Source organism: Agrilus planipennis, unplaced genomic scaffold (assembly GCF_000699045.2).
Source record: "Agrilus planipennis isolate EAB-ADULT unplaced genomic scaffold, Apla_2.0 scaffold126, whole genome shotgun sequence".
In the NCBI taxonomy this organism is placed as follows: Eukaryota; Metazoa; Arthropoda; class Insecta; order Coleoptera; family Buprestidae; genus Agrilus; species Agrilus planipennis.
In genome coordinates, this window is record NW_020439036.1 from 384,520 (window position 1) to 401,450 (window position 16,931).

At 34.5% G+C, this 16,931-nt stretch overlaps 1 protein-coding gene across 1 annotated transcript in view; it reads left to right on the plus strand.

The window, feature by feature from the left end:
- Positions 1-16,931, plus strand: part of LOC108736239 — a 68,421-nt gene that overhangs the window by 9,370 nt on the left and 42,120 nt on the right. The window contains exon 2 of the mRNA XM_025976685.1: positions 15,709-16,552. Coding sequence (XP_025832470.1) covers positions 15,824-16,552 — 729 coding nt within the window. The 5' untranslated portion in view covers positions 15,709-15,823. The remainder of the gene's footprint in view (positions 1-15,708; positions 16,553-16,931) is intronic.

The following is a 16,931-nucleotide window of genomic DNA, read 5'->3' on the forward strand; positions in this document are numbered from 1 at the left end:
CGTCTTGTTCAGCGTGCTATACGAGGGTGGATAGCAAAGTTTCCGGCCTAACCAAGAGATGACGCCACTAGGCCTACCTTGAGGTGACATTCTATAGTACCATCCTTGGATAGCTTGTAGCTATAGTTTCAGGCCGGAAACTTATCAATCCACCCTCGTAATTAGCTAGGGGAGAGACCGTCAATATAGTTTCAGCATTACACGTAATAGCTATTTAGTTCACTTTTTCTAATTGTAGATTGCGATGGTAATTTTAATCTGGAAATAATAAATATTCCATAGCGGTCTCTGTTCTCCTGCTGTTTCTAATACCTCCCCATCTCTAAGCCTTTCTTAGGATGATATTTTTAAATATTGATGAGCAAAATAGATCTTGGTCTTGCAGTCTTGGTCTTAGTCTTGCGAAAATGTAAGACCAATACGAAGACGAAGACTGTCCTTATACTTGCAAGATCAAAACCAAGACCAAATACGCAAAACTAAAGAAAAACTTATTACTTCCGCTAGATTTATGAAGCAATTTAATAGAAGAAAAGGTTTTTTGAATTGAAATTCTCACTTTGGTTTACTAGATTTTAACATTAAATATAAGAAAAAAAGAAACTACCATTTTTTGAATAAAGGAATCTACAAGAATGTGCTCGGTATAATTCCTTCCTTTATTCCTATTTCTGAATAACACGGTTGAGATATAGAAACAAATGAATCTTTTTTCGATATATTTACTCCTTTCAAGTACCTTGTATTTTTTTTTTAGCTAGAAGGTCAATTTATACATTGGAGGAAGAGTCAATCTATGCATTGGTGTAACAGTAAGTTCTCGAGTTTTCAGAATTTTCACCACTATAGACATCGTTTACTTTGAAAGTCATGACAAGCTAAGCATGCATGACAGAAACTTCAGCATTTAAGACAATTATTGTGCCGGTAAATAAAAAAAATTGTGCTCAGATTAAACGAGCAAGATCAAGACTTAGCACGCAAGACCAAGACCAAGACCAAGACCGAGACAAATATAAAGACCAAGGCCAATATAAAGACCAAAACTGAGACCAAGACCAAGATCCTGACTAATGCCGAGATTAGACCAAGACCTTGATCAAGAGCAAGGCTAATACCGAGATTAGACCAAGACCTTGATCAAGAGCAAGACTAATGCCGAGATTAGACCAAGACCTTGATCAAGAGCAAGGCTACGATCTAGATTAGACCAAGACCGAGACCAATATAAAGACCAAGGCCAATATAAAGACCAAAACTGAGACCAAGACCAAGATCCTGACTAATGCCGAGATAAGACCAAGGCCTTGATTAAGAGCCAGGCTAATACCGAGATTAGACCAAGACCTTGATCAAGGGCAAGGCTAAGACCTAGATTAGACCAAAAGACCAAGACCATTTAAGCAGTCACAGTGTTGGTCTTGTTTATCTCATTACTATTTTTAAAACCCTCATATAACACCACACTTCAAACACATCTAACTTTTTATTTTCAACAGAGCCCACCGTTCACGATTAACACCATACAGGGCCGTACTATACATATAAATTTTTATATCTCCAGCGCTTTTTCTATCTTGCGCTATTTGCCTCCCTAAATATAGGAAATTGGCAATTTTTCGTCTCGCATTTCTGTATTGAAGGTAATAACGTTGATACACCTTTGTGTTTTACTGTAATCTTGTTCTTTCCAAAGTTTCGATTAAATAAAAAGCATACGATCGAAATTTCTTAGCGGGTGGTGTTTGCACGCTGAGCCGCAAAATTTACATAATCGTGTCTCAAGTGTCGGAAAGAAGTGAAAAAGGAGTCCATTATCTTTTACGGTCTATTATATATTATAATAGTCGATTTTGCATAATTTGTTGGGATTTGCAGTCGCTAATTTTACGCCGTCTCTTTGACGACTAACGAACTAAGCAGCGACCGTGTTATTTTTTTTTACAAACAAACATAGGACGTTAAAGAAATCAAAAAGCGGATCAAGCGCGCCGTTTTATGGGCATGGGATGCAATCTGTACTTATTTGAAAAAGTAATAAAACAGGAATTGGGCCATTTCACGTCCCCTTCATTCACTGTCGACTTCTCGTTAGCTTTTATTTACGTACTCTATTATTTGCGGGATTCAGTATTTTAAACATTTGCAGGAATGTCTTTTGTGATGTTTCGTAAAGTAATTCATTGTCCCGACCCTTAGTTAAAATTCAAAGTAAATAAATACGAAACCAACTAAAAGATTTTAACGAAAACTTTGTATTTGTTCTGTAAAAATAAAAACCATAATAATTGTTTGTTTAAGGCTTCAACAGATGCGATTTTTCACTTACTATTAAGACCAAGTTGTTCCATATCGAGCAACTCTTAAACATTTCTTCCTTTAAATGTTTTTTCTTGAATACAGTCGCGATTGTTTAGCATTTTCTTGTTTAAATTTACGTATTTGTTAGGCATTGTTGAACTTTTCTTTTAAAAACTTTATAAGAACACGAATTGGCACTTTTCCGTTTTGCCATTCATCACTTTTTCATTAACAATCTGTTAGTAATTTATTATTTTAAGTCATTAGATAAGCGTGAAGCTAATGAAAAAGTTGGGTAATATCTCTGTATATGTATATGTACGAGGGTGGATTGATAAGTTTCCGGCCTAACCAAGAGATGACGCCACTAGGCCTACCTTGAGGTGACATTCTATAGTACCATCCTTGGATAGCTTGTAGCTATAGTTTCAGCNAGATTATGTTGAGAAATAAAAAAAAAAAAATTTTAAAAACCTTGTTTTTCTTGGTCAGGCCGGAAACTTATCAATCCACCCTCGTATATGGGAAACCTTCTAGCTCATCGGTAATATACTAAAATATGCACCCTTCCCTTCTGGCTTGTCAATGTCTTCTTTCTTCCAAAGATTGCATAAAAATTGAATCAGACCAGTGAATTTAAGACACGAACAACATAATTACTGTCTTACTGAATAAATACCTAATATGTGTTAGCTTAAAATGTTCAAGAATAACTGACCATTGACGAATGTGTTTGGTAGCTTTTTATTGAAAAATTTGCCCATTTTTGTAACATTGGTGTACATCACAGTTGTTACACTTTTTCTCCTTATTAATTGGTCAATGGAGGACTTAGAGATAGCTTTAAATAAAATGGAAGCAGTATTGACGAAACAAAATAAATAAAAGTAAAACAAAAATACTGGTATGCAAGGGAAGAAAAAGTAGGGAAAGAGCGAATATAAAGATAGGAGACGAATAATTGGAAGAAGTGGCTGATTTTAGATATCTAGGAAGTCAGATAAGTCAGACTCGTGTCGCCTTTAATAAAAAGAAGTCACTTCTATGCTCGCGAATGGTTAATTTAGAAATTCTAAAAAGTTTGTTAAAGATGTATGCTTGGAGCGCGGCGTTGTACAGGTGCGAAACATGGACAGTGGGCGCGGCGGAAAATAAAAGGTTAGAAGCGTTCGAAATGTGGTGTTATGGGCGAATAATGAGGATAACGTGGATAGAAAAGGTTAGAAATGAAGAGGTATTAGAAACAATAGGAGAACAGAGGAGTCTATGGAATTCAATCAAAAATAGGCGAGATAGGTTGGTAGGACGCCTTCTCAGGCATGAAGGTCTAGTCAGAGACATATTATAGGCAGAAACAGCAGTTAGGAGAGGTAGAGGTAGAGCCAGATTAGATGACTGTTCGCAAATAGTTAAGAATGTGGATTGTTCAAATTTTAGGGAAATGCAAAGATTAGCTCAGGATAGGAAAGAGTGGAGGTGCGTGTTCAACCAGTCTTAGAACTGACGACCTTATGATGATAATGGTTAAGATACCAGTAGTAACTTTTAATTCAAAAATAAATTTTTGGAGTGTCATGTCGTAAATGGTCTATGCAGTAAACATTACCTTCCACTCTGGTAAACTCATTATTCCTCATAAAAAGACTCTGACGAATCAGGATATTGGCATAAAGTTTAAAAACAAAACTTACAGCTATTGAAAATCTGCTCTCCTAGGAAAAATCCCTCGCTACGCCCATGACTGTAAGTATAGAAACTATTTTCACAGAATATAGCGTTTTTAGAGAACTAACAATAAATATCATCGTATAATATAGATGTGATATCACCATCTTATTCTTAAGATGAATTGGATACGTACGTAATTTCTGGTCTTATATCCAACAACATTGTATTTTGCTCCGTGGGCATCTTTTGATCGTTGCCAAATGACTTACCATCTTGTGTAGCGGATGCCAAATTATATTTTGCTCTATGCAGTTACTCCCTAAATGTATGCAAGTTTAAAAAACAATCACGTCGACTAAAAAGAGAAAGACACAGCGAAGGACAACTGCATCCATAATATGATCGACGAAGTTTTGAAATTACTACCACACTTTAATCCGGTTTGATATATGTACATTTAAAGAAGAAGTTCCAAACTCTTCAAGTAGTTGATAAAGTCCTCAACAACTTTAGGGTATTAATAGAACGATCATGATAAAATAGTGATTATTGGGGTGTCTATAGTATCCATGCTATATATGTGTACTTGTTACTCTGTAATATTGTGTGGCACCCTCATCTATGACATGAGGTGAATGAGGGACCCTCATGCATTATGTGAGAAGGCAGAAAGTGGATGGGAGAGACAGGAATAACCTTGGACAAGTCTACAAAAGTTTATGATGAGAAAAATTGGTAGGTATCTAAGCAAACAATTTTCATGCAGGGCTGTACTAAATAAGTTATATTACGTTATATGAGACAGTAGTGACTGTAGCAGTATTAGCATCTAGCAAAAAGGAGAGATGGTTTTAAATAAAATGGAAGCGGTATTGACACAACAAAACTGTATGAAAATAAATAAAAGTAAAAAAAAAATAGTGGTATGCAAGGGAAGAAAAAGTAGGGAAAGAGCGAATATAAAAATAGGAGACGAAAAATTAGAAGAAGTGACTGATTTTAGGTATCTTGGAAGTCAGATAAGTCAGGACGGAAGGGGAAGTTCGGATATAAAGCAGAGGATAGCGCAGGGTCGAATTGCCCTCAATTAGAAATTCGAAAAAGATTTTTAAAGGTGTAGTAAAGCTGGAGCGTGGCGTTGTACGGATGCGAAACATGGACGGTGGGCGAGGCGGAAATGAAAAGATTAGAAGCGTTCGAAATGTGGTGTTACAGGCGAATGATAAGAATACCGTAGATAGAGAAGGTTAGAAATGAAGAGGTAATAGAAAGAATAGGAGAACAGAGGTCTCTGTGGTAGTCAATAAGAAATAGACAAGGTAGACTATGTTTCTTCCGGATTTGAATCAAATCGTATCATCCGGATCAGGATTCTGGTATCCATTTAAACACGGTAATAAGATAACTCACTTTGACTTGTTTACGGTGGAAGTCGAGTCGTTCCAGCTAGCATTTAATATTTTAATAGAAAATGGATTTCAAAAGTATCCAATAACCAATTGGAATTGCTATTTTGGAAAAGGCATTTTGCACTTTGGATTTGTATAAAAATAAATCACATGTTTGCATTTATAGAAATGCTTGATTTTGATTACCCAAAAAGTTATCATCTCTTCATCTTTATATAATATATATAATGTTCTAGATAATAAACTTGCCCAGCTAATTCTTCTCAAAATCCGACTATCTGGACTTACCTGGCTATTAAAAAGTGTAATTAAAAGATTAAGTTACAGTATGAAATGGAGGAACCCTGATTCGTATGTCCAAAGGTTTAGGCTACATTGTAGTGAAAAAGGATTTCCTGATTGGTATTCATGAAGTGCCATGCACTATGGGCTTAAATTAAGTTTTGGTGAGAGATGATTCATTGATTAACTTGTGGAAAATGCTATGCACCATAAGGTTATAATAAAAAGCATTTTCGTGATTGATATTTTCTCTTTGTATATAATTTACTTTTTTTCTGCATCTACTCTTTCATGCTTCAATTTTAATTATTGTTAGTGTATTTAATGCAATCTAGTACTTCGTGTTCGTTCCCTATTATTTTAAGCATGAAATATTATAAAATTGGAATGTTCTAAGGCGAAATACGACTGCACACATAAGTTTCCGCTGATAGAAGTTTCGATTAACCCCAAAGCGATGTTAAGACTAATTAAACGTTTTTCAGAGCAAACTATTACAAATTACAACCGTAACAAACATGGTTGGTATATGTATGAAAACAAGCTGTTTTGTTTGTAGCCACGAAATATTTGATATTTAGAACTTTAATATAACACCACCAGCATCAGGAAAAATATCGAAAAGACGAATAGAGTACAATATCTAAGCCAGTGGCGTAGACTTTACGTTTTTGTTATGTTTGTGTTCTTATTATATGTGTATGTATTAACATTCGGTCTCTTAATTAATAAGTTCTTACTTATAATTTTTCCTACACGAAAATTATGAAAAAGATGTTTTAATTTACGATATGACGTCATTCACTTACACAATTTTTACGCAGATTATGAACTGATCTCAGTATTTCAAAGATATCACGTTGGTGTCTGTATGATGACGTATTTCGTAAAATGTGGCCAGTATAGTTTTTTTAATAATAAACACATCAAGAATTGTAAAATATTCCAGGATAATAAATCATCTTTGTATATGTTTACCATATTTTTATGCTTTGCTAGCAATAAAATGTTTTGACATCAGTTGATTTTTCCGATGGCTAGAAAAGTAGAAATAAAAATAGGCAATGATGAATAAAAACAAATGTTAAAAGTTTGAAGGGCAGAATTTAAAAAATATTTATAAATGAATATAGGAACCATGACCGAATATGAAAAATAAATTTAGATTAACCACTATTTTAAAGGACGCAGTAAGTTGCAGGTTTATAAAGGAAATAGTTTTAGATATAAAACAATTTTCCTTTGAAACTTTCAGTTAAAAGGACTAATTGTCTACGATGACATTGAAAGTAAACCTACAAAAAACAATAAATTATACTTTGCTCACAATATATTCACCGAACATATTTCTTTATTTTTATTTTCATTATAGCTTTAAATTTTCAATTTTATCATAGATTTTTATACGTCAGGGTTTATATTAAGTAACATTGCTTATGTAGCACGTGTCTCCCATCAGTTGTCGCTTAATAATTTTCTAGGCACACGGAGAAAACTAAACGTTTATGACCATGTCAAAAATTACAATTTTTGATTGTAAATTACTGAATTTGCCGTAGAAATAGTAGAATTTATTAGGTAACTTGTAATAATGTCAATTTTGACATGTTTCTTTAAAAATTATTTCAAGTTTCTTAATTATTACAATTAAATTTATAAAATCAACTAAAATAAACATTAAATTTATTTTTGCTGGGATTTTATTTTTACAAATTCGGGTCCAAATTTTAATTTTTATTATTGTCGCTTACTAAGCAACGGGCTAGTGTGGCTAAATATCGCTTTAATATTAAGGTTAATTTTCGTTTTTCATTTTCTCCGTGTACATACATATATAGCAAAATGTAAAATCCTATTAATCCATTTTTCTCATAATTTAATTTTTTAATTTGTTTTTCACCTACAAGAGAAAACTTGTGTTAGGAGANCCTGTTTCTGCCTCTAATATGTCTCTGACTAGACCTTCATGCCTGAGAAGGTGTCCTACCAACCTATCTCGCCTATTTTTTATTGACTTCCGTAGAGTCCTCTGTTCTCCTATTCTTTCCAATATTTCTTCATTTCTAACCTTTTCTACCCACGTTATCCTCATCATCCGTCTATAACACCACATTTCGAACGCTTCTAACCTTTTCTTTTCCGCAGCGCCCATCTTCCATCGCTTTAATGTTTAGGTAAATTTTCGTTTTTCATTTTCTCCGTGCAGTTAACAGAAAAACGAATTTATAGAAAATTTTAACTAAAATAGTTGCCAATCAGAATATAGAATATAAAAAACTGATTCATCTTGATATCCAAGTAGTGTGAATTTCTCTTACATTCGTAGGGACAGATGTCAAGTATTTAAGACGATGAAAGGTTAATGTGGCCTCCTTTGGTTCCGGTACAATTTATTCACAAATGCAATTTGAATGAAAAGAGAGGAAGTAACGCCACTGGTCACGGTGAAAACTTAGCGAGGGCGGCACCCACTGTTGGTTGCTAAGAGTTGCTTCCGATCGAAATGTGTTCGTGGAAATTCGCTGGCTTTCGGTTGGAGTTTTCCTTACGGAAAATTAGAAGCATTTTGTCTGCCAAAACTACACCATTGTTCGGTTTCAAGTTTCAGTAGGCTCGAAAAAAATAAAAAAAAAGAATAAAACCAAAGCACCCATGATTATTCACATTCTTCCGTCAGTTGTACACGACCTTCGCTAATATGAAATAACCATAAAGCGGAAATTGTAAACTAAAAAGAAAACAAAAAACTGAAATCCAGAGACACATATATCTGTACTGCTTGCAATTTTATTTTTCGACAATAATAACTTAAAAATTGACCGAAAAGCAATGACTTACATATCGGTAGATCGGGGCGAGAGTATTGAGATTGTTAAAGTGTTGTGATAGTGACCAAATAATTGAACTATTGTATGTTTGTTTTGAATTTGTTTGAGAAAGGCGGTTCCTCATCCAGACTGGGTGAGTCCTTACAAAGAATTAGGACAATAGTGGCAACTTTTAATGATACTACTAATACTACGATAGTCACAGGTAGATTTTTAATAGTACTTCAATGGTAGCAAAAATTCTTATCACACTCTTAACCAAACTTTAAATCAAGACTCACATTTGATTCCATTATTATATAAATTATAACATTACATACAAAAAATACAATGTTTAATTATATTTAATCGTTGCTAGAGCAAAACTTTTTTTGATCTACATTTTAAGTTAACTTTACTAATGAATGTTGAAGCTGAAATCAAACAGCTAATTTATCTGCCTTAACAGTTAATATGTCCATAATGCTTTTATTTTGTAAGACACTATTTTATCTTACTAAACTCTAGGTATCTTTACAGATATTACGATAAAAAATCGTTTTATACCCAGTCAAATTGTACACAAATTCAACAAATTTCAAATTCAATTTTGCCAATACCGACTAATTTTATTTTGTAATTATATATTAATACAGCGACGTTTCGACCATCAATTTAGGTAATCTTCAGGCTATAATTTCAATATGATACTGTTTTTGGTTTTGAAGCATTCATTGGTTTGCTATAGGCACTAAAAGTACAATTATTGAAATTCTAATTCAAAAGTAGTGTTTTGATCAAATAAGGATGAAGTTCATTGCCCTAGGTATTTGCGCCCTTTCAGTTTATAAATATAAAAACAGTTGAAACGAATGTGGGGGTGCCTATAACAAGGAAAACCAAAATAGCATTTATAGCTGTTCCTTCTAGTTTNTTTCTATTACCTCTGCATTTTTAACCTTCTCTATCCACGGTATCCTCATCATTAGCCTGTGCCACCACATTTCGAACGCTTCTAACCCTTTCCAAAAAGGAAGTACCGGAACGACGTTCCGGAGCGTTCCGGCTCGACAACACCACTGTAAATGAGCAAGTACGTGCGCGACCGCTCTCCAGCTTCCTTCGTCAGACCTGTACCTAATATGTGTCAACTTGAGAACCTCCTCCCTTTTTCCATCGGTTAAGAAATAAACTTAATCACGACATATTGTACATATGTAAATCCTTAACTCACATTAAATTTTAGATTAACTAGCAATATTTAGGGTTTCTACCGAATTACGATGAGAATTGTTTTCTTATTTTGATTTACACTCTGTCATGAACATAATTTCTCATATGTGATTTTACGGTTTACAATTTTGTGATTTACTGTCTCGCGCAGGTTAATCAAGATCCTCGAATCCGGAATTGACTTGACATAATTTATCTTTGCAAGTCTTCATGTTGACATATTGAAAGTTTAATGGTTTCCCTACATGCCACCGGAATATAGTTTGCAGAACAAGGACGATTTCAAAGCAAAGTTTTTTTGAAAATGATAAGCAATTTTCGTAAAACAAAATATACAAATTTGGCTTTTAAGGTATAACAATTGTTATAATGAATACATACATATGTAGATGACCACTAAGCTAATTTTCCCTCATTAACCTAAGGTAGTTTGTAGTGGGTTAAAAAATTCGACAATTGAATTTCCATATTAATAGTTCATACTAATAGGAATTGTTGAACAACTTTGAATTGTAGCAATATACTACAGATGGCGTTTACGACATTGTTTTTAGTAATTCATAAAGAAGGTAGAGTGGGTCTGTGCGCTGATGAGATCCAATAATATCGAAATTACGATTCGCGTCTGCCTGTTTCGACAGTATACACTAACCAACCACGAAGTTCTACTACATAATTTAATTAATAATACGGTTTCAAAAGGATTTTCCCATTTAAAATCGAAATTTCTACAGTTAACTCATATATTTTTAGTCAACAATTTTATCAACGTTAGGTATACCATCATTACGACAGGTTTAACGAATAACCAATTCAAGTTTAAAAGGTTTTTATAATTTTAACGATGCCATAAAGAAACTGACCGACAATGTAGTACCTATCGATCTTGTACGTACAATGATGTTTGGAGACCTCAACGAAACGAAGCACAAAGCAAACCATAGCATGTCATAGCACTTGAAACATTAGCAGGAAGCAAGTGAAGGTGGAATTTGCATTTAAACAAAACACGTAACTTACATAATTCGTTCATTGCGAAGTTACGATATTTTTGATCTAATCAGTTCAGTTAGGAGTTAAATTTAGAAAAGCCACAATTTGCGTACAGCGTTTTATGTACGTATGTTATCTTGGGGCTTTATTAGGTATCATTAGCTAGTACTTATTTTTTTATAAGAAATAATTGTCGAACTACCCTTGACCTTAACAGCGCACGTATGTTTCTTTTGACCTAGGCATATCACATTCTTATTCTTCTTCTTCTTCTGACTATTTTATTCAAACAATTTTATCAATTTATATTCTGTTAACAAATAACAAATTTGATCTTTTAATTTTCGTACTTGATTTTGTCCTACATACAGTACCACCGCAGTTTTCTAATCTGGTTCATAGATTTAATAATTCCGATCTAATATCGTAGTAAGTCAAGTTCAATTTCTTTTCTTGGATGCTGCTGCACGGTTTAATTTTAAATTTAATATACAAACTTCCATCTCGTCGCCGGTTTGTTTTATTTTTAAAACTATGTCTCTGTGCCAAGTTCAAAATGCTTGACTAATTGAGTGTAATTGTTGTTCGTAAACCGATTCTCGCTTCGCAACTTTATATGTTTTCGTTAATTCGATAATGGCTTCTCGTTTAGCGATTGTTTTTACCACATCAGTTGTTGTTTTCTCCGAGAAGCCAACTTTGTTTTTTGAAGTAATATGAGAATATCGAAATTTCATAAATCTAAGGTTTTCCTTAGTTAATGTTTATTTAAAGATAGTTAAGATTGTCCTATATAAGTTATTGGCTTATTTAAATAATTTGGTTAAAGAACTTAGTCTTCTATAGGTTTTTTGCGTAAAAAGGAGATTTATTTATAGCTGATAAAAAATGTATTCACAAAAATATAGTACCAGGATTTGGTAGACTTCAATTTAGATCAAACCGTTTTGTGATTTATTGCATATTACATTTTTTAGCGGCGCCGCCGAGTCAGTTTTCTTTGTACCACGGTGTTCCACACTATGTCGTCAGCAAGAATAGCTTACTAGGAATACGTTTTTGTATCTTTTGCGACTACTGAAAAATTAATGTTTTTGATTAGANTCTTTAATGATGTTGATCGCGTCTTCAATGTATAGATTAAAAAGTAGCAGCGACAGTGTGCATCCCTGTCTGACTTCCTTCCTAATATCTACTTCTCTACGTTCCAGAACCAGCTCTATAACTGCCTGTTGCTCTTTATACAAACTAAGTATCACTCCTCTATTTCTGTAATTCATCCCTACATTTAGATCTGTCTGTTCTAACAATAATAACAATCACTCTTCTTTATTTAATGAATACGAATTTCTTCAATACCTGAAACTTCTTTAAGAAAATATTCCATACATTCATACTTGTGTCGTCTAACTGCTACACAAATTTAATGAAAGTTTTCGTGACACCTGGTGTGTATTAATTACCTAACACTAACGCCCTATTCACTTTCCCCTTCATTCCTTCTTGTTTAGCAAGCATAATAAAACAGAGCATAACCTTTTTAAATGACCTTATCGTTAATTATTTGTCTTTTTTGCTTTTATAGCTATTTTTGTTTTGATTATTTTATGTATGTATATAAAGACAGCATTATTCATGCAACGGTAATAATTTAGAAAATTGCCTTTTTTATCCGACTTTATTATTGATTACATGTCAGTGTAGGTACCACATGCATCCCAGCACCAAACAAGTTCAATAACCCTGATAGATTTATTTTCATATAAATGTATAATCAATAGATGACAATAACAATTGTTTTGTGCCAATAGAAATTGTTTGACGAAGTTTGCTGTTGTAACTAGAAACTACAGTCTTGTTTTTTATTATTAGCTAAATGCCATCATTTCTTTTAGGTACAATTGTAGGTAATTTTTTTAAGTACATTATAACGAAAATTTCGTGTAAAATATATGTATAAATATACAAAATAACCTAGACAAAAATTTTCTGTCTCTCTCCAGTCTTTCGGCGTCTCTGAGAGCGTCTCTCACAGTCTTTCACAGTCTCTTAGTTATTGCCTAGGTATTTTTATGGATCTCTCACAGTCTCTGTATGAGAGACTCGAAAGATAAAATTATTAATTCAGAGATTCGAGTCTCTCGTTCAGAGACTGGATACGAAATAAGGATCTCTCTATGAGCGACTGGAGCCTTTCGTTCAGAGACACTAAACAGTTTTTTTGACAGTCTCTCGACAGTCTCTCTCAGCGACACGAGAGAGACTCAATGACAGACAGAGACTCCAGTCTCGCTTTCAGAGACTTTGAAAGACTAAGCATTTTTATCTCGGGATACTTCTTATGTTTCAAAGTGACTGTGGAGAGTGATTATTTAAATAAAAATACAAATTTTGATAAATATTTACTTAATAACGTGCAGGACCTTATAAAAAAGGTGATTTTAAAAATAAATCAGGAATTTACAAAATTACATTCAAAAAACTAAATTCTACATTTATAAGTACACCTACGTATATATTTTGGCATCCCCTAAGAAAGCATTTCGAGCATTCGCTAAATGAAACGAAAATAACTGAAAAAGTTAACATTATAAATAAACGATTGTTCTGAAAGGAAACAAGGATCCTTAATTCTTTTTAATTGCTTCCAAAGGGCATTAGTAACTCCCTGTACATCAATTAAGTTAAGTCTATATTTTCTCGTTTACAAAGCAAAGTTTTTTTGAAAATGATAAGCAATTTTCGTAAAACAAAATATACAAATTTGGCTTTTAAGGTATAACAATTGTTATAATGAATACATACATATGTAGATATTTCAGTAAAGGAACTCAATTTAATTTTTGTTCTCGCGATCCCGTTTCCATTACCGATCTTATTGAAGTGTGACAAATATGTCGAAACGTCGATACGAGTGACACATTTGTTAAGCGTTCCGCTGAGTTGGCAAAGCAAATTTATCTTTTACTGAGGTAAACACAAAGTCGATTTTAAGCCGCACCAGCTAATAGTGTGAATCGTATACCTCTGAAATGGTATAGGTATTTCAAATACTTACGTATATTTGATACAAACCAAGCTGTAGGTAAATGAGTCTTCCATACGAATGGTCGCATTGAATTTGAAAACTTTTTACTGATTGTGGGTAGTCCGATGTTAATAATTCTTTTATTTTAATTTTATATTTCGCTTTTCAGCTTCTCTTTTCGTCACGTTTTTTACCTTGATGTTGTTTAATTCGAGTGAATGTTCTTCCAATTNTAATATCAATATACATAACATATTTTGTCATTTTTTTACATAGGAAATCAATAATGCAGGAGCAGGAGTGTGAAGGGTCAGAAAAATGAGCGAAAATGTTATTATTAATCATTTGGGTCACTATAGCCGAATATGATTTCTTGAAGATCAGTCATAATAAACGGTATGTCATTTCAAACGGAGTCATTATATCCAAACATTCTTATAGTGAATGTAACATGAAAACCAAACTTAACATTGCATTTCATTTCATATTAAGCGGTTGGTCAATATAGGCGGAGTCATAATAAACGAATTCCACTGTACCTACATATTTTCGTGCAAATCATTGAGCAGATCTTCAATGATTGATTTTAATGAAACCTGCATCAGAGCAATAACGTTCGTCAAGTGCCATTAGACACTGGGTTTAAAAGCCCTCATTACTTCAAATACAAGAAACAGAAACTCAAGTACCACTCATCCAAGCTATTTAAGACTGTATTAACCTTTAGTGGCAATTGTCTAATATTAGTTCCCTATTTTCATTGAGTTTTCTTCCAGCTTTGCTCTGGAGATTTTATAGAGCGTCCCAGTTTCAGAGCGACGCCGCCGTGTGCAATGTGCTACGTAGATATACGACGAGTTCTCGTAACCTTTGACCTTTTCTCACAATTCGCTTTTGCTCAGTCCATTATCGGCAGACTTCTTGGTGAAATATTTAGACTGCGTACCTAAGAAACTGCTCTTTATAAAAAGAGAAAACGGTCCCTTTGTCATGCGTCCGGATCCATTAAAAATTAAACGATTTGCCCGTTTGAAGCTAAAAAAAATATAATTTGAATGAAAACCTTATTTACTACCTGTGCTGGTGGCTTCAAATTTCAGATTCAGATTTGTTTAATTTTAATTCATCGATTTGCTGAAGCTACTACTGGTTCAATAGCTAAAATATTTGGCGGAGGTGCCGGGAAATATTAATACTCATAAAGGTATTTATCATCATGAGGTCGTCAGTCCCAAAACTGGTTGGACACGCATCTTCTTTCTCTCCTATCCTGAGCTAATCTTTGCATTTTCTTAAAACTAGAACATTTCACATCCTTAACTATTTGCAAACAGTAATCTAATCTAGCTCTATTTCTCTTAACTCTTGTTTCTGCCTGTGATACTTCTCTGACTAGACCTTCATGCCTGAGAAGGTATCCTACTAACCTATCTCGCCTATTTTTTTATTGACTTTCATAGAGTCCTCTATTCTCCTATTCTTTCTAACACCTCTTCATTTATAACCTTTTCTACCCACGATATCCTCATCATTCACAGGTAACACCACATTTCGAATGCTTCTAACCTTTTCTTTTCCACCGCGCCCACCGTCGATGTTTCGCACCCGTACAGCGCCGCGCACCAAACAAAAAATATTTAATGGATAATTTATTCTGACATTTTTAACGTAATAGCTAGAGATAAAAGATAAAGTGTGACTTACCAATTTATATGAATGAATAAAATGAATTGGAAAGGGCATAAATCTTCAACTTATACGCATGCCTATGAAGCAGTGGATGGTTTATGTTTGTTTTCAATACCTGAAGATGAAAGTTTTTAGTCCACGTTTCTGGGTTTCGAAGCTCAGTTGGGCTTTAGTACCGAATGCTTCATTACTTCATATTTTTAAAATATTCAGTGATATGAATATTAGTATACAGTAAAATCAGAGATCACCGTGAAATTCAGAAGTTTGTAATAAAATTATATTTCTTTTGTTTCAGATAGAGCCCCATTAATGATGACGTGCACTTAGTAAATTGCCGATAGTTATCGATGAGGCGTTTGAAGAATTATAGATAGTGGTAGTGGTCCAGTGCTCAGCAACAGCTGCTGTCCATGGTGGGGGGTGAACGGGACGGCGATGAGCTGGCTGCGCGCTGGGACGTCCCTGCTACATTGGAAAACGCGGGCGGCAGCATGGGGGGCAGGGACGTCCGTGTCCCAAGCATATCCCAAGTGTCCCCACCGTTGTTGTCATCGTTGCCGCCGCCTCTGCCGCTGCAACAGCAGCACAAGAGGCCGTTCGCGAGGTCCATGTCCTCGCTACCACCAGAGCCCTTCATGATCATGCGTTCGAAAGCCCTCAATAGGAGGGTGATCGTGAACGTAGGGGGAGTGAAGCATGAAGTGCTTTGGAGGACTTTAGATAGACTCCCTCACACCCGATTGGGTCGATTGAGGGACTGCAATACTCACGAAGCCATCATGGAACTATGTGACGATTATTCACTTGTTGACAACGAGTATTTTTTTGATAGGCATCCGAAGTCTTTTAGTTCTATTTTGAACTTCTATCGGACAGGCAAACTCCATTTGGTCGACGAAATGTGCGTGCTTGCGTTCAGTGACGACCTAGAATATTGGGGAATTGACGAACTTTATTTGGAATCCTGTTGCCAACATAAATACCATCAGAGGAAGGAACACGTCCACGAAGAAATGAGGAAAGAGGCGGAATCGTTGAGGCAACGGGATGAGGAGGAGTTTGGTGACGACAAGTGCTCCCAATACCAGAAATGGTTATGGGATATGCTAGAGAAACCGACAACTTCCATTGCGGCAAGGGTGAGTCGAGCAAAACCAAATGGTTTTTTTTTACGTTTGCACATGAAATGTTGTTAAACTGCTGGACAGGAACAACAAATTAAAAAACCTCAACGGTACCAAAAGCGTATTTTTTATTTTGAAAAATACTCCTCAATAATTAAGGTCAATTGAAAAGTCCCCGGCCTAAAATAGTAAAACACATTTTTTTGCAAAATTCGTTTTTTTTATTCAACATAATTCCCTTCAAGGGTGATACACTGATTATAGCGATCCTCCAACTTTTCGATACCATTTTTGTAGTACGATTTGTCCTTTGCTTCAAAATAGGCCTCAGTTTCGGCGATCACCTCTTCATTCGACGAAAATTTTTTCCCAACGAGCATTCTTTTGAGATCTG